Genomic DNA, 17,349 nt, shown 5'->3' on the forward strand with positions numbered 1-17,349 from the left:
GGTCACATATTCAGGATCACATAGCAAGGAGGGGATGGAGCTGTGCTGTGATCTCCACCTGGACTAACTTACAGTATCTCAGATACATTCCCAGGATTCAGTGACACAGGGTCTCACAGGGGCAGCCATCAGGTGATTTTTCAAGAGAGTCTTACTCTCACACCATGGGATGCCCAAACCCTCTGCAAACCATCCATAGTATAAGTCTATTTCCAAGGTTCTTGCATATTAGTTCACCTGAGGGCGTGTAAAAATTTCACTGAATTCAAATTCCATAATCATAAGAGTTAGAACTGGAACTTCTAGCAAACCTGGTACATAACACCAGTTTCCTGTATATAGGTGGTTGACCTCCTTCCATAAGCTATCTCTGTTTTAACCCTGAGGAGGTTTGAATTCCTAAAAGTTCTCACTCACTGACAGAGTTTTACATATAATTTTCTTACTGATATACAATTTGAATAAGAAAAGAAATGGATTAGGTTGCTGCACATGATTTGCACAAAACCAGTTGATTAGCAATCTAAGCATTAACGTCTACTCTGTTTCAAAAATAAACTTATTGATAGGCTTATATTATCAAATTAAAACCCACAGTTAACCTTGAAGATGCATTAGAATGAAGCTGTTTCAGTTGACAGTATATCATCCTGAGTTAGTGATTTACTGAAAGCTGCTCCTATTCACAGAAAAATGAATATACTCAGTTGTTTTGGAATTCATCATTTTTGCAAACTTTAGCTGTTGCCTCAAATTTTTGGAGTAGATAATGTACTTTGGAAAAAAGTAAAGTGATATATCAATGTGTTTTTCCACAATTTTAGGTAGGCCTGGACTTGTGGTGGGAAATTGATAGGTAAACACATCCCTGAGAATAGAAACACATTGAACCTATTCCAAAGCCATCTATGATCTGGGACAAATCTGGCTCCCTGATCGGCTCATGCAGCATAATTCTTTTTTGGTGAAATATGAACTTGGGCTTAGAGAAAGAGGAAACTGGGAGAGGATGAGGCAACCCGAGCTGAAATCTCACAGGGCAGCACCAGGGAAAATCACCTTCCCACCTCCTTTCATCTTTACACAGAAAGATACCACCCACATGCAAATGACCACCTTTGTGATCTGATGAAATGACAGGACACATTGACTTAAATTCAGGCTTCTTCTCATTCTGGAAAAAATGTTTTCTGAATGTCAAAGAAATCACCCATAAGAACATAAAAACCACGTGGTTCTTCCTCTTTCTTGTGGCAGCTCCCAGATATGAGTGTCTCAGGACTCAGACGTGACGGTAATGGGGATGATGCCTCTGAGCACATCACTCATTGGTTCTCTTTGTCGTCAGCTGTCCAGTCTGGACCTGGCCTGGTGAAGCATTCACAGACCCTCTCCCTAACCTGCTCTGTCTCAGGGTTCTCTTTATCCAGCAATTACTTGGGCTGGAACCTCTAGGCTCCAGGAAAGTGGCTGGAGTGTGTTGGCAGCATAACTAGTACTGGAAGCACAGACTATAACCCAACACTTCAGTCACAACTCAGCATCACCAGGGACACCTCTAAGAACAAAGTTTATTCAAAGCTGAGCAGCATGATGCCTGAGGACATGGTCACATATTACTGTGCAGAAGACACGGTGAGGGGAAGTCAGGGTGAGCCCAGACACAAACCTCCCCTGAGGGCACAGGAGGGTCTGGGCTGCAGGGGGTGCTCTGGACCACCAGGGGGTGCCCAGTGGCCATCCATAGGGGCAGGTGCAGGGAGGGGCTGGGAGGCATTTCCTGGCCTTGCCTGGGGTTCCCTCTTCTTGCTTCAGTACATGTAGCTCCCAGAGAACTGCCTTTGTACTTTTTTTATGAAGTGCTGTGATGTATCCAGGAGTCAAACTCAGAACAGGTTTATGTTTTTATTGTTGCTAAATGAATATTATAATACAAACATGCACAGATATTACATAAAATTTTGTATGAAATCTGGTAATTTTTTCTACTCTTCTTCATATGAAAGAAAATGTGAAAAAAATTTGTATTTGCCATCACTGTGAAAGTATTCCCCACAATATAACTCACATATTTTGAGAATGCTCAGGGAAAGAATCCCCCACCCATCCTCTTGTGGAGCCCCATGTCCTCATGGGAAGAATGAGGAGGTGGGAAAGCCTGACCCTCCCTAGGAGCAGCTTCCAAGGGCATCAGTTTCCTACCTCCCTCTCATGTTGCACCAGAGACCAGGTCTCTGCTCCTACACTAATGTCCTTGTCTATTATGACTCTATTACATAAAATGTCAACATTATGTCTGATGCACAAGTTTTACATTTATAATAAAAGATATATATAATGAAAGAAGTTCAGATTGTATCATTTTTAAATCTAATTGATGTTCCTGATACAATTGATATTTACTAAATTTACTTCATTAAATTTTTCATGCCTGTACCAATCATTTGTCACACACTATTTCTCCATAAAATCATCAAATATTTTTCTATGAATATATCATGGGCAAGATTATAATTTTATTTGAAGAGGTTAGGTCAGCAGAAATACCTTTTTCTTATTCCTAATATTCCCTACATAACCATAAGATTCTGAGGCAGAGCTTACCCGAGGGTCCTCAGTGGAAGCCAGACATACTCAGACGTGTACTTGGATCTCACATTCCAGTGCATTCTGGGAATCCAAGCATATCCCAAACTTCTGCAATCTGCCATAAATAGGCAGAAAAATAGTGCCATCCTCTGTACTGACCACTGGATCCACCATTGCCTAACCCCCTTGACCATATGCATAGTCTCATATGAATGATATTTTCAAGCCACTTGGTAATTTCCAAAAGTTGATAGCAGCAGGCACTCAGGGCCCTGCTTACCTCACCCAGAGGTCAGATCTCCTTACAGAAAGCAAGACTCTCCTAATTTCTCAATTTGTAAGAAAAGATAGGAAAATTGATGTACTCATTATATATAGATGTGTGAGCCTCATCTTGGTTCTCAAGGTAGGTGATGCACCCCATGGAGATTTCATTACTGTGACATCCATGCTGATAACACATTTCATGTCTCCAGGGAGAGAGCAGGATTTTTTTCAATTCTGGGTGACATCATTGTTTCTCCTTACCTACATCAGGTACCTCTTACACTTCCAATTGTCATTAACTTCCAAGCATAGGACAATTGTTAAATGGACAGTGAGAACAAGTATCATTGTAATAACATGTTTTTTCAGCACTGAGAAAACTTATCACAAGTGATTCCACTGCTGAGGTCCTATTCTCTGGGAAAACTTCTGAACCACTATAACATGCCAAGTAAGTCTTTTTGGCCTTGCATCCTCTCTATCACACTGCTTTGTTTATTTCCCCCAAGCTGATACCTTGGCACTTTCACAATCAAATTTTTTTGAACTTTCTGGAAGCTGTTCCAAAGATTGTCAAACTTCACATACATTCACCTCTATACTCAGATTCATTTCTAACTCCACAAATTATTGTCAGTACAGCTTACGCCAAGGTAATTATGGTCCCCTTCACCAAGTTAGAGTTGGTAGTGAAAAAGTTGTTTTCCTCATTGATCCTCAGTAATGCACCAATATGATTATTCAACATCTTATAGTCTAGTGTCACTTTCTGGACTGTCTTATGCAGATATAACCTCTGTTGGTTTCCACTTTTTATCTTACCACTTCTCTCTCAGTGTACCATGATGATGTGATAACTGATAAGTTGGTTCCTGTTTTTCTCAATCATCCCCAAATTGTGCCATTGCCTTTGATCACTTCAGTGCCCAGTTTGAGCCCTGCTCACCTTGCCTCACTGCCTCCCCCACTTGTCACTGGATGTTGAGGTACCTTCTACACCCCCTGTTCCCTAGGCATATCTAGTTTCCCCCTCTCATGCATTTCTCCTCTTGACTCTGGTGTACCTCCTATTATCCCACTTTCCCAAGGATGACTGGCCCTGCTACCCTTCACATTTGTCTCCATGTTAGTGATATATTTTCCATAATCCATCTTACCTAGGGATTTCAGACTCTGATGTATAACTCATGTTTCCCTACATTAGTAAAGTACTCCCATACTCCTACTCCTCAATGAATGTCAATTTCTGCTATTAAAAAGTATGCTCATTAATGTGATGAACATCCCATTTCCCTTATTGTCCAGGTATGAATGGGGTGACAACTTCACCTGTTTATCACCATGTTAGCAATATACACCCCATCCCTGCTGCTACTCAAATAGAAACACGCTTTCTGCTTCTAGTCTATGTAATCTTACAGCATGTCAGATCTGCCTCTAAATAATCTCCAGCCTTGAGGTCCACAAGAAATGGACTTCCATTATCAGTAAAATCTTATGGTTTAACGATGTCTCCTTCTTGTCTTATGCTGACAATATGCTCATTCAGACATCTGATTTTAAAATCTGTTTAATTATATCAAAATTCTAATTCATTATTATTCTTATAGCATTAACTGAAGAAAAGAACACAGAAGCCAAAACAATGTGCAAATTTATGATCTAATTAATAAGAAGCTGAGATGTGAGGCCCACCTTGTTGGTGAATCCAATTGGCCTACACTTTGGGTATTTACTGTTCATAATTTTACACTATGAAACATATGGTGTGTCAGTTTTATCCATCAGTTGATGCCCATCATTTCTGGACATGGTGACACCACAGCAAAGTCTACATGAAGATATGATGATGGTTTTGCAAGGCTCGAGATCTTTTCTTGTGATGTGTCCTTCTAGAGGTCTAGAAATGCCCCAAGAGAAAATCTCTCCAGCTTCGTTGGCTAGAACCATGTCAGAAACACACAGAGACACAGATCCTTGATGGAGTATATGAGACTACATCAATTAGGCTGATAATTTTAACATATGAACTGATATGATTCAGTTCACCTTAGTTATTTGACTTATTCTGTGGTATTAAAATCAGAGGTCAAGAAGAAAATGAAGCTGTCTGAAAGGATATTGATACCATTATTCTACCTTTGAAATGGATAGCTACATTACTAGTAAAACTTTTGTGATAATGTAAACTTAATTATCCCCATATTTGTATGTACCAACTCAATGAAAATTTTCTAGCTATGAATGTGCTTCTTACGTATTTTTAACTGGGCTTCCAAGATACCTAGATAATACAAACATGAGGAAAGTGAAACCACTATAATCAGCAAAACATAATTCAAGCTAAATGAGTATTACCCAGGGGCAATTCTTTGTTTGTTTCATGAGTACACAATTTTGTGATTTCTTTTCTTAAAGTCTTCAACCACAATCAGTCAATGTAAAGGCACTGGGAGGGGTGTTGAGCTGTCACTGTCACACAGGTGTGAGAAGTCAAAGACAAGAAGAGAGCAGGTGATACTTCTAAATTCACAGTCAGAGACAAGGGCTTACACAAGCCCATTCTAGTATCAAGGGAGAGAGTAGTGACAGTAAAAGTAACATCTAATGTGACTAGAAACCTATGAAGTTCACACTAATTTTACTCCTGAAATTCCCAACTTACTTCTTTTCAGCTGAAACACAGAGGAGCAAGGTTACATATTGAGATTCACCCTGCAAGGTGAGGAAGGAGCTGTGCTGTGGTCTCCACCTGAACTAACTTACAGCATGTCAGATATAATTCCAGGATCCAGTGACACAGGGTCTCACGGGAGCAACTCTCAGGTTAGTATTCAAGGGGACCTGCTTCCTTCAGGCCATTGTAAACTCAACCCTTTTTTAAACCATCCATTGTGTGAGTCAATTACCAAGGATCATACATATTACTTCATAGGAGGGAGTGGGAAAATTTCACTGAATCCAAATTCCATAATCCAAATTGTCAAAACTGGACACATCTAGTAAACCTGAGTTGGTACATGAAGACCTGGTTCCTGTATCTAATTGTCTGATCTTCCATTTACTATCTCTATTTTAACCCTTAGGAGGGTTTGAGATATTAAAAACTTTCCCTCACTGACAGAGCTCAATGTATTTTTCTTATTGACATGCAGTTTGAAAAATCAAATGACAGGATTATGGTGCTGTGTGTGATTTGCACAACACTGAGATTGATTATCCATTTAAGCAGAAATTTCTACCCTGTTCCAAAAATAAATGTAATTCATAGGCTTACAATACCAAATTAAACCACAAAATAACTTTGAATGTGAGCTGTAGTGAAGCTGTTTCAGTTGCCAATATGTACACCTTAGTTAGTGATTTGTTGAAAGTTATTACAATTCACAGATAAATGAATGAACCCATTGACTCATAATTCACCCTTCTTCCTATATTTTGTTGCTGCCCCAAATTTTGGAATGAATCATGGACTTTTGTAACAGAGGAACTTAATATACCAGAACATGTTTCCACAAATTTAGGGGGTCCTTGACTTATGGTGGTTATTTGCTATATGAATACATCATTTGAAATAGAGTCACACTGAAACTATTCCAAAGCCATCCATGATCCCTGAAAAGATCTGGCTCCTGATAATCTCATGCAGCAGATTTCTTGTGTGGAGGAAGAGGAACCTGTACTTAAAGAAAGAGAGACCCTAGGAGAAGATGAGGAAACAGCAGCTTAACTCTCTCAGGAAAACACCAGAGAAAATGTCCTTCTCTCCCCCTTTCATCTTTACATAGAAAGATACCACCCACATGCAAATCACCACCTAGGTAACCATATGAAAGTTTGGGCACAAATACTTAAATTCAGGCTTCTTTGTTTTCTGGAAAAATATTTTCTGGGAGTCAGAGACATCATGCCCAACAACATGAAAGCCTTGTGGTTCTTCCTAATTCTGGTGTCAGCTACCAGATGTGAGTGTCTCTGGATTCAGACATGAAGGTAATGGGGATGATGCATCTGAACACAGGACTCACTGTATTCTTCCTTGTCCTCAGGTGTCCTGTCCCAGGTGCAGCTGAAGGAGTCGGGACCTGGCCTGGTGAAGCCCTCACAGACCCTGTCCCTCACCTGCTCTGTCTCTGGAGGCTCTTTATCCAGCTATTATATGCACTGGATCCGGCAGGCTCCAGGAAAGGGGCTGGAGTGGGTTGGTGCAATAGGTAGTAGTGGAAGTACATACTATAACCCAACTCTTAAGTCCCGAGTCACCATCACCAAGGACAACTCCAAGAATGAAGTTTATTTAAAGCTCAGCAGCCTGAGTCCTGAAGACACGGCCGTGTATTACTGTGCAAGAGACACAGTGAGAGGAAGTCAGGGTGAGCCCAGACAGAAACCTCCCCTGAGGGCACAAGAGAGACTGGTAGGCCCAGGGTGCTCAGGACCGCCAGGGGGCACCCGGTGGCCATCCCCAGGTGCAGGTGCAGAGAGGGGCTGGGAGGAATTGCCTAGACTTGCCTGGGGTTCCCTCTTCTTGCTCCACAACATGTAACCCCATAACATGAAAGCAGTTCTAGGATGAATCTAAGATTCTAACTCAGGACAGGATGTTTGTTACTAAATGCATGTTTAAATACATATATACCTATATTATTTACAGTGTTATATGAGTTGTGTGAATATGCCTGAAAGTGTGAATAAAACTTCATATTTGAAGTTTCCCTTAACTTAACTCACATTTATGAAAATAATCAGGATAATTTTCCCAACCCACCATCATGTTAAGCCCATATCCTTAGGGGAAGGATGAGGAGGTGGGATAGCCTGGCCTCTCTAGGAGCAGCTCCAAGTGCCTCACTTTGTTCCCTCCCTCTCATGTGACATCAGTGAACAGGTCTCTGATCCAATATTAAATTCCTTATAAAATATAGTTCTGTTACATAAAATGCCATCTTCATATCACACACAGGTTTTCAGTATATATTCATAACTATATAACCTAAAAATAGTAGATTCATAACATTTTGTCTTTAATTAGCATTTCTGATACAATTTGTACTTAATTAATAATTTTCATGGGTCTACAAATCAATCATTGTCACATATTCTATTTCCATAAAATCATCAAAACTTTTTCTATAAATATAACATAAAACTAGGCTTACAGCTTCCTGGGAAACAGTTAATGTCACCAGAAACATCTTGTCAAAATTCTAATCCTCCCTGCACAGCTACAGGCTTCTTAGGATGGAGCTCACTTGAGGGTCCTCACAGGGAGACCAGACCTGCCCAGATGTGTGCTTGGAGCTCAGGTTCCAGCACATCCTGGAAAGTTGACCCTGACCCCCACTGCCTCCCCTCTGCCCTGCCTCTGCACTTGGGAAACAGTTTTCTGTTCACTGTGACTATTGTCAAAGGAATGAGAGTTCCTGTCCTAGCTTTTCAGGACCAGATATACCTAAGGGACCCATCACCCTTTCAGAACATGACCATCACCTGATGTTTACCTGGCTCTGTGCCTACTGAACTCTCTGAATCTCAGATCCCTGGGGAGAGGCTGGGATCTGAGCAGGATGGACAGTGGTGTGTACATCATCCTCACGAGGCAGTGCTTGGACTGTCATGTATTTCTTCCCCACCCTGGGGCAGAGTGTTTTAAATCCAATGTTTCTGACCAAGTGCCAGTGTTTTTTCCAACAGCATCTTCAGCTGCTGAATTCAGAGCCTTTCTTCTCAGGTTAAGGTTGTTATTCCTCAGTGAAGAGAGAGGAGGTTTTTCTGGGCATAATTTTCATGGTGGACTCAGTTCCTGACCTCTTTCTACTGGATCCCACTAGTTCCTATAGGATAATATTTTCTTTTCTTTCCTTATTCATATTAACTGTTTTGATTTGTGGTGGAACTATGGAGGTGATTGTGGATACATTTCTACCACTGTTTCCCCAAGCACCACTTGGGATTAATAATAGCTTTGCTTTTTGTGTTCTGTTTAGGTTTTTAGTGGATTATTACTTTTTTGGAGGAAAAGCCTGCAAGAATGCATGGATATGGCCTCTGTGAGATAGAATCTAGGAATTTTATCTCAATTAAAGGTAGAAACTAATTAATGGCAATTTTTTAATTGAGATTTTTCAGATACCATACAACTACCCAAAGATCCAAAGTGTACAATCAATTGTCCATAGCACCGCCATACATCTGTGCATCCATCAACAAAATTAATTTTTGTTTCAATTTTTAGAACACTTCCCCTACTCCAGAAAAGAAATAAAGACCAAAAGAAAAGAAACTCAGATCCTCCCATACCCCTAAACATGCTCCCCTCCATTACTGATTCATCGTTTTGGTATAGTACATTTGTTACTGTTGATGAAAGAATGTTAAAATACTAACTGTAGTATATAGTTTGCAATAGGTATATATTTTTCCCTATATGCCTCTCTTGTTAACTTCTAATTATAGTGACATACATTTGTTCTAGTCCATGAGAGAAATTTCTAATATTTGTATAGTTAATCATGGATATTGTCCACCACAAGATTCACTGTTTTATACGTTCCCATCTTTAACCTCCAACTTTCCTTCTGTTGATATGCATGCCTCTGAACTTATCCTTTCCACCACATTCATACAACATTCAGCACTGTTAGTTATTCTCATAACATTCTACCATCACCCCTGTCCATTTCCAAACATTTAAGTTCACCCAAGTTAAATATAACTAGTTGAATATAACTGTCAGAAGTCTCCAAATTTCTTTTCATTAGATAGTAGATGCATTTAGGATTCAGGGTAGGGTACTAAGGAATAGAACAATTGGCCAACAATTACTTTTGTTGAATAGTGATTTGTGGCTGGTGGAAGGTTTGAAGAAAGAATGACAAGTTCAGGTCTCATGCCAGGGTGACTGGTGACTGCAGAAGGAACCAAATCCTCCCTGAGGAAAACTTTCAGAGACTCAGCACAGTGGTGCAGGAAGATGTCACTGAATTATTCCATCCAGTCCCTAAGCAAGGAAGGAGACAAGACACTAACACTGGGGGGTGGGCTGGCAGTATGTGTAGTTGCTACAACATATTTCCAATGAGAAATTATTAAATATACAAAGATGCATGAATATAGGGCATCAATGTTTGAAAAAATGCATGCAAGATAAACTGGTTGTGGGTTAGGGCATATGTCATATTTAACAAATGAGGATTTTAAAGGAACTATTACAATTGCTTCCACAAATCTAAAGGAAAGCTTGAATAAAGAAGCAAAGGAAGATATACTGGCAACTTTGCACCAAATATTTAATATCAATAAATTATAATAATTTTTAAAAGAAATAAAAGGAAATTCTTAGGTTGAAATGAATAATTGAAAGATAAAAAGAAAATCATCAGACATTTAAAATGACAGAATTATGTGAATTATAGATACTAAGTAGAAGATGGCATTCATGGAAACAAAACATAAATAAAAATTATCAGGAACCCTTTTAATACATGTGAACCAAAACATTAGAAAGCGTACATGAAAGGGAAACATTGCCAGAAATCCAAAAGGAGTAAATAATATGAATACATATATAATAAATGAATAGATTGAATGGGTAACCTTAAGCAACTGTAAATAAAGGTCTAGGAGACTATGGATTCACAACTGTACTCTATCTATCATTCAAAGAGGAATGAATCACATTGGTTCCAAATTTGGGATAAATGGTTCCAAAAAATATAATAGAAAGTAACACTTCCCCAGTCATTATATACAGTACATATTTTGCTGACTCCAAAGCCAGAAAGAGTCATCAGAAGGAAAGAAAACAGTATACCAATATCAATTCTGCATACGGGAACAAAATCCTCAAAAAAATACAACATAGAAAATTAAAGTAAGGCGGGGCAAGATGGCAGACTGGTGAGCTGTAAGTTTTAGTTACTCCTCCAGGAAAGTAGGTAAAAAGCCAGGAACTGCGTGGACTGGACACCACAGAGCAATCTGTCTTTGGGCATACTTCATACAACACTCATGAAAACGTGGAACTGCTGAGATCAGCGAAATCTGTAAGTTTTTGCGGCCAGGGGACCCGCGCCCCTCCCTGCCAGGCTCAGTCCCGGGGGAGGAGGGGCTGTCAGCTCCGGGAAGGAGAAGGGAGAACTGCAGTGGCTGCTCTTATTGAAAACTCATTCTACTGATTCAAACTCCAACCATAGATAGACTGAGACCAGACACCAGAGACTCTGAGAGCAGCCAGCCCAGCAGAGAGGAGACAGGCATAGAAAAAAAACAACACGAAAAACTCCAAAATAAAAGCAGAGGATTTTTGGAGTTCTGGTGAACACAGAAAGGGGAAAGGCGGAGCTCAGGCCTTGAGGCGCATATGCAAATCCTGAAGCAAAGCTGATCTCTCTGCCCTGTGCACCTTTCCTTAATGGCCCTGGTTGCTTTGTCTATTAGCATTTCAATAACCCATTAGATCTCTGAGGAGGGCCGTTTTTTTTTTTTTTTTTTTTTTTTTTTTTTTTTTTAAATCCTTTTTGCTTTTTCTAAAACAATTACTCTAAGAAGCTCAATACAGAAAGCTTCAAAGAATTGCAGTTTGGGCACATCAAGTCAAGAGCAGAACTAAGAGAGCTCTGAGAAAATTAAAGTAACATAAAAATAATTATGTGTCCTAAACTATACAAATTTACCCCAGGGATGCAAGGTTGATTTATGTATAAATCAATTATTATAACACTTAAAATCAATAGAATAATAAATAAAATCACATGATCTTCTCAGTAGAGATGAGTGATCATCCCCAGAGGCAGACCACTCTGGTCCAGAGAGGAGTTCCCTGGCCTTGCCGGGGGCTCCCTCTTCTTCCTTCAAAACATGTAAACCCCAGACAATGGCCACTGTGTCTTTTCTAAGCAAGTCGGTGATCAATCCAAGATTAAAACAAAGTACAATTTTTTTGTGTCTTTTAAAACTGTTATTACATGCATGTGTGTGTATGTGTGTGTATATATTTTCCCCTCTCTTTTCTTCTGAATTTGGATGGGAACATAAATAAATAGATCATTTAACTGTCTTTGTGAAATTTCATTGTCTGAATTTAAGTCAGTCTCCTAAGAATGGCAACAAAAATAACCCTTCCCTACCACCATGCAGTGCTTGAGTCTGCAGGTGGAATTAGGAGTAGAGGGAAACACTTACGTAGTCTCAAGAGTGGCCTAAGTCCTTTGTGGCCTTCAGGACCAGGTGTCTGCTTATTTTAAAACTCATAAATTCTGATGCTATTACATGGGATGCTGCAATTATGTTGTACACACACAGAGCACACATGATTTAAATGTATGCATTAGAAGAGGTGAGAAGACAACAATAACAAGATCATGATATTTATTTTTCACTTTTCCAAAATGCATCTCTGATTCCATTAACATTTAACTCTCTTTCATTAATTTAATTTTTCTTGGATATATTAATCCAACACTTATTTTTGTATTTTTTAGCATAAAGTTTTCATGTATTTTCATATTAACAAAATGTCAAGTTGCACATGTTTAGGATTCTGTGGAGCAGGCAGGGACATCAGGAAGAACAAAGTGACACTCCTAACCTACCCGCACAACCACAGGTTGCTGCAGACTGAGCTGATATGATGTCCTTACATGGAGACCTGGGTCTTTCAGAACAGTGCTTATAATTCATGTACCTGTCCATCTTTAGAAGCTGAAGACCTCTCCACCAGCCGCCACTGAGTCCAGGAACTCTGGGAAATAGATTTCTCCTGGGAGCATCTTGTGTTAATGGATGAGAGTTCCTTTTGCTCATTGTAAGTGTGCAGGTGCACCTGCTTGGATCCAACTCAGGGGCAAGGATGCCCATCCAGAACATGAGCATCACCTGTGAGATAACTGGATCCTGAACATTGATCTTACTGACTTCCAGCTTTCTGAGGAGAGACTGGGATAGGTGAGCAGAATCTACAATGGTGGGAACATCTCCCCAGAACAGCCACTGTGTTTCATGACAGAGTCACCAGGGACTTAAATGAGTGATTATCTTATATATATATATCCAGAGAAATGTATATTTTTATGTGAGCTGATGAGACCCATGGACACTGGTTATGAGACCATGGACACAGGTGTGAACATTGCTGTGCTAGGAAACAACAGGGTCCCCAGGTTAGGGCATGAGCCAGAAGTCTCCCCTTGCTGGGAAGTCCGGAGCTGGTTGCTTGTTGGTCACTCCCATCCATGGAGCACAAGGGCAAGACCTGCTATATGGATGGTGAGGGTGTTCTTCCTTGAAACTCTCAGTTTTCTCCCTCCAAACATGCAGAACCCCTGAGACCTGCCCTCCTCTTACTGTTCTTCTTTTCTTTTTTCTGTTTTCCTCAGAGCTGCATTGCTGGGGTAGTTATGGTTCTTTCATTTTTCACAGGAAATCCAGACAGAGGAAGATGTGGCCTGGAATTGCACAGAGTGACAGTGCTCAGGCAAATGGTGTCTCCTTCTCACACTGGGTTATTTCACAACCCACTAATGTGCCACCCTCTGCTTCTGTTCCATGTGACAGAGGAGAGATGATGAGAGATGGACACTGCAAAGATCCTGTGGAAATTACAGGTCACTTATCTCTATCTCAACACTATTTCTAGTTATGCAATAAAATCCTCTCCATTTTATTCATCAACATAATCACTCATTTAAGATGGATGTACTTATTTATTGCCTTATAAATACAATGGGCATATCTTCATAATTAGAGAAAAAAATCATGTTCACAGGAACATGGGAAAACACAACATATTGAAATGAATGTTATGCTTTATCCACAAAGCCTTGCTCTTTGACCTGTGGTCAGTGTACATAGCTGTTCCCTTGAAATCACCTGGAGTCCCCAGAGACAGGGACCTTCAGCTGACACTTCCAAACTTCAAACACAAATTTACCTTCTACATATGAACTGCCCTCTGGCCTCCTGAGAGTCATCACAGCATCTCTGCTATTTAGGCAGGTGTCTGATCTTTCTAGGTATATTTTTCTAGGATTCATGGGTTTTATCCAAAATAAACTGAAATCATTTTCATCTATTCTCCAACTGTAGGAGATCTCAGCAGTGAGCATCTCTTTGAATTTGGGGATGGTGTGATGGAAATGAGGTCATAGAAGCTGGTGACTCAGCATTTCCTGTTTCCAGGTGTCCTGTCCCAGGTGCAGTTGTGCTGACACTGGTGCCACATTTAACCTGTTTCTGTATAGCTGATTCTGACTCCAGAAGAAATTTCAAGAACTACTTTTCTCTGTAGCTGAGTTCTGTGAAAGATGATGCCCAGAAATGCACTACTGTGGGAAACACCAGTGCATGGAAGGCAGTTTGAGCCAAGACACAACTTCTGCAGGGTTGGGCTTCAAGGGTTGCTCAGGACCCACCCAGCCCAGGGGACCACCCCCAGGGATCTGGGTTCAAGTGCTGGGAAGTTTGGGGCTGGTTTTCCAGACAATGTCTGGTATTTTCCTTCCTTGGTGAACAGACAACAGCTCATGAAGTCCTTCTTAACCTTCTAATTCTATATGGCCATATGGAACAGAATTTCAGTAACACAGCAGTCTCTCAAATCAAATATCTATGTTATAAGTTTATTTTTTCTTTCTTCATTTTTCTCTTCTGCATGAGTACAGGGAAGGGAAGCAGCATAGTTTGGTATAAAGTAGTGTTTCTGCTATAGGATTACAATAGACGCTGTTCAATTTTATAATGCTCCCTTGTCTTTGAAGTTGGACAAGATTTAGTCTCATGAATACATGTTGATTTTGAAAAAAAACTTTTTCTGCACTTATTAAGAAGAATGTGTATGATAACTCGGTTTTATATGAGAATGGCAAATTACATGGGTCCATTTCAGGTGTTTTCTGGGCCATGCATCTTTATCACTATATAATGTTTCACTACTTTTCTTGTAAATTTATAAGAAATTTTGGGCTATAAATTTCTTTTTCATCATGACATTTTCACATAGTAATAGGAACATTTTATTCTCATAAATTATTTCAGTCACTTTTCTATGTTATGATTTTTTAGTTAAATGTGGTAAAAATTGATACTATTTTTAAGGGTTTAAAATAAATTACCAAATATACCAATGAGGCATGGAATTTTGTTCTCTGGGGAATTTATATACAAAGACTGCAATTATTTATTAGATATGGAAATATGAACATTATCTGTAAATTCTGAGTGAGTTTTGGTATTGAGTGTACTTCTAAGAAAATTATCTAAGACAATTAATTTTTAATTCTTTTTGTATACATTTAATATTATATTATCTTATTATATGCATAATTTTCTATAGGATCTATGATGTCAGCTTGCTTTCAAGCACAATAGTGATAATTCGTATTCTGTCTATTCTGTTGTTCATTATAGATAGTGTCTTGACAATTTGTATTATCTTGTTAAACTAGCTTTGTCTTGTTTAAATTATGCACTCCATTTCTTTTCATTTATTTCTGCTCCTAATTTTATAATCTTTTCCCTCTGCTTATTTTTTATTCATTTTGCCATCCTTTTCCTGGTTTGTTGTCCTTATAATAAATAATGATTTATTGTTATATTAATTATTCATATTTAATATAATATTAAGAATATCGTAATTCAGGTATATACATTTCCCTGCTTAACCTGTTTTGTTTACCTTTCAAGCAAAATATTTTTGGTGTATTATTATTAGCATTTATTTTCCACATCATTCCCTGCACATCTGATTATTTTTAAAATAATTTGTATAGTCATTCCAGTTGTGTGAAGCAGCAACCAATTGGGATTAAAATTTGCATTTCTGTCATGACTACTGAGGTTCACTGTTGTTCAAGAGCTTTTTAGGCTTTCATATATGTTCTTCAGTGTAATGTGCAGTCGCAAATTTTACATAATTTAAAAACATAACTGCATATCTTCTTTTTACTTTGGGAAAGTGTACTTTATTTTGGATAGAAGTCTTTTTCAAAAATGTGATTTACCAATACTGTGTCTGAGTGTGGCATGACTTTCCATTTACCTATAGTTATTTATTTTTCATAACAATGGCTTCGGTTTATTGAAATTCTTCTTTTCTGGAGACCTGTGAATTACAAAGATGAATATTATCATCACGGATCCAACAGCTGTGTGGGGGCGGGGACTCCATCACCCAGGAGACATCCCTATTCAAAAGGGGAGGCCCAGGAGGCCCATCACAGACACTGACTACAGGAATAATGTCCCCCAGCCCAGCTCACTGCTCTGGGCCCCCCTTCCTTGACCAGGACCTGGTTCTGCTCTAAGGAGGATCACCCTGCCCAGTGCTTTCCCTGCTCTTCCCTTGGGTCTCTGTGTCCACTGAGAAAGAGCAGCACACTCAGCTATATGTCCAGGTGTCCTGCCACACATGATGGCAGTACCCATGTGCTGGGCACAAGGAAGAAGAAAAAATTTGGGGCCCATTGATGCAAAAGTCAGATTCAGTATGTTAATATATGTGTTTATGTGTGTGTGCTCATGTGAATATGTGCATTTGTGAGATCATATCATATGCATTTATGTGTGTTTCATGTGTATGTGCACATGAGCAGTGGACCTACTACATGTAAGTGTGCAGGTGTAATGTGTGCTTGTGTGTGCATATGTGTGTGTTTTTGTTTCTGTATATGTGTGTATTTGTATGTGTCATGGATATGGGAGATGTCAGTGTTCATTTCTTCATATGTGCAGGTATGTATGAATGTGCACTTGGGTATGTGTGCATGTACCTGCCTCTGGATGTGCTTGTTTGTGATTGGGGGGAAATGTTGGTATAGTAGATTGTATGTGAGTGTGATATGTGTATGTGTGTACATATGCAGGTCTATATGTGTACCATAGGTAGAGTAGGTATATGAGTGTGTGTGCATAAAATTTGTGTATGTATCTGTATGGTGTTTTTGTGCAATATGTGCATGAGTTATGTGCACAATACATGACTGAATTTGCTTTCAGCACAGTGGTATTGTATGTGCAGTTGATCTCTGATGTTGCCATTATTTATTGTGGCACCAAAGGGATGAGAACTGCCCTGAAATCCCCACAAGTTTCTGGATTCACTGCATGCATGCACAAGACTGTGTTATAGCATCTATCACCCTCCAAGAAAGGGGCCTTAAGGGTTCCATAGACTCCTTCTTTGGTCTATCTGAGAGTATGCCAAGTTACAAAAGACAATTCACTATGTCAGGGTATGGTATGAATAGTGTGTGGTATCTGTAAGGGGCAGACTGAAGACAATTGCAAATCCAGTAAACCTGAGCAAAGGCCCTGGGAGGGAAATGCCCTGTGAGCCTGACTGGAAGCTTCCTGCAGGTCAGTTGCAGGGCTGAAACGGGGTGATCAGGACCCACTGAGTACAGACCCAGATAGAAGCAGGAGCTCTGGAGAGGGGTTTCCTTTCAGGAGCAGAGTTCTCATTTTGCAAACTACAATCTACCATGAGATTTTAACTAT

At 39.5% G+C, this 17,349-nt stretch overlaps 1 gene segment (V, D, J or C); it reads left to right on the forward strand.

Annotated features, from left to right (window-relative positions):
- Positions 1-6,724: 6,724 nt before the first annotated feature.
- The window catches only part of LOC119515988, a 65,726-nt gene continuing 55,101 nt past the window's right edge, over positions 6,725-17,349 (forward strand). Inside the window, 2 exon segments of the V gene segment in view lie at positions 6,725-6,821; positions 6,906-7,273. Of these exon segments, the coding sequence occupies positions 6,764-6,821; positions 6,906-7,273 (426 nt within the window).

This window comes from Choloepus didactylus, chromosome 19 (assembly GCF_015220235.1).
Source record: "Choloepus didactylus isolate mChoDid1 chromosome 19, mChoDid1.pri, whole genome shotgun sequence".
Classification (NCBI taxonomy): domain Eukaryota; kingdom Metazoa; phylum Chordata; class Mammalia; order Pilosa; family Megalonychidae; genus Choloepus; species Choloepus didactylus.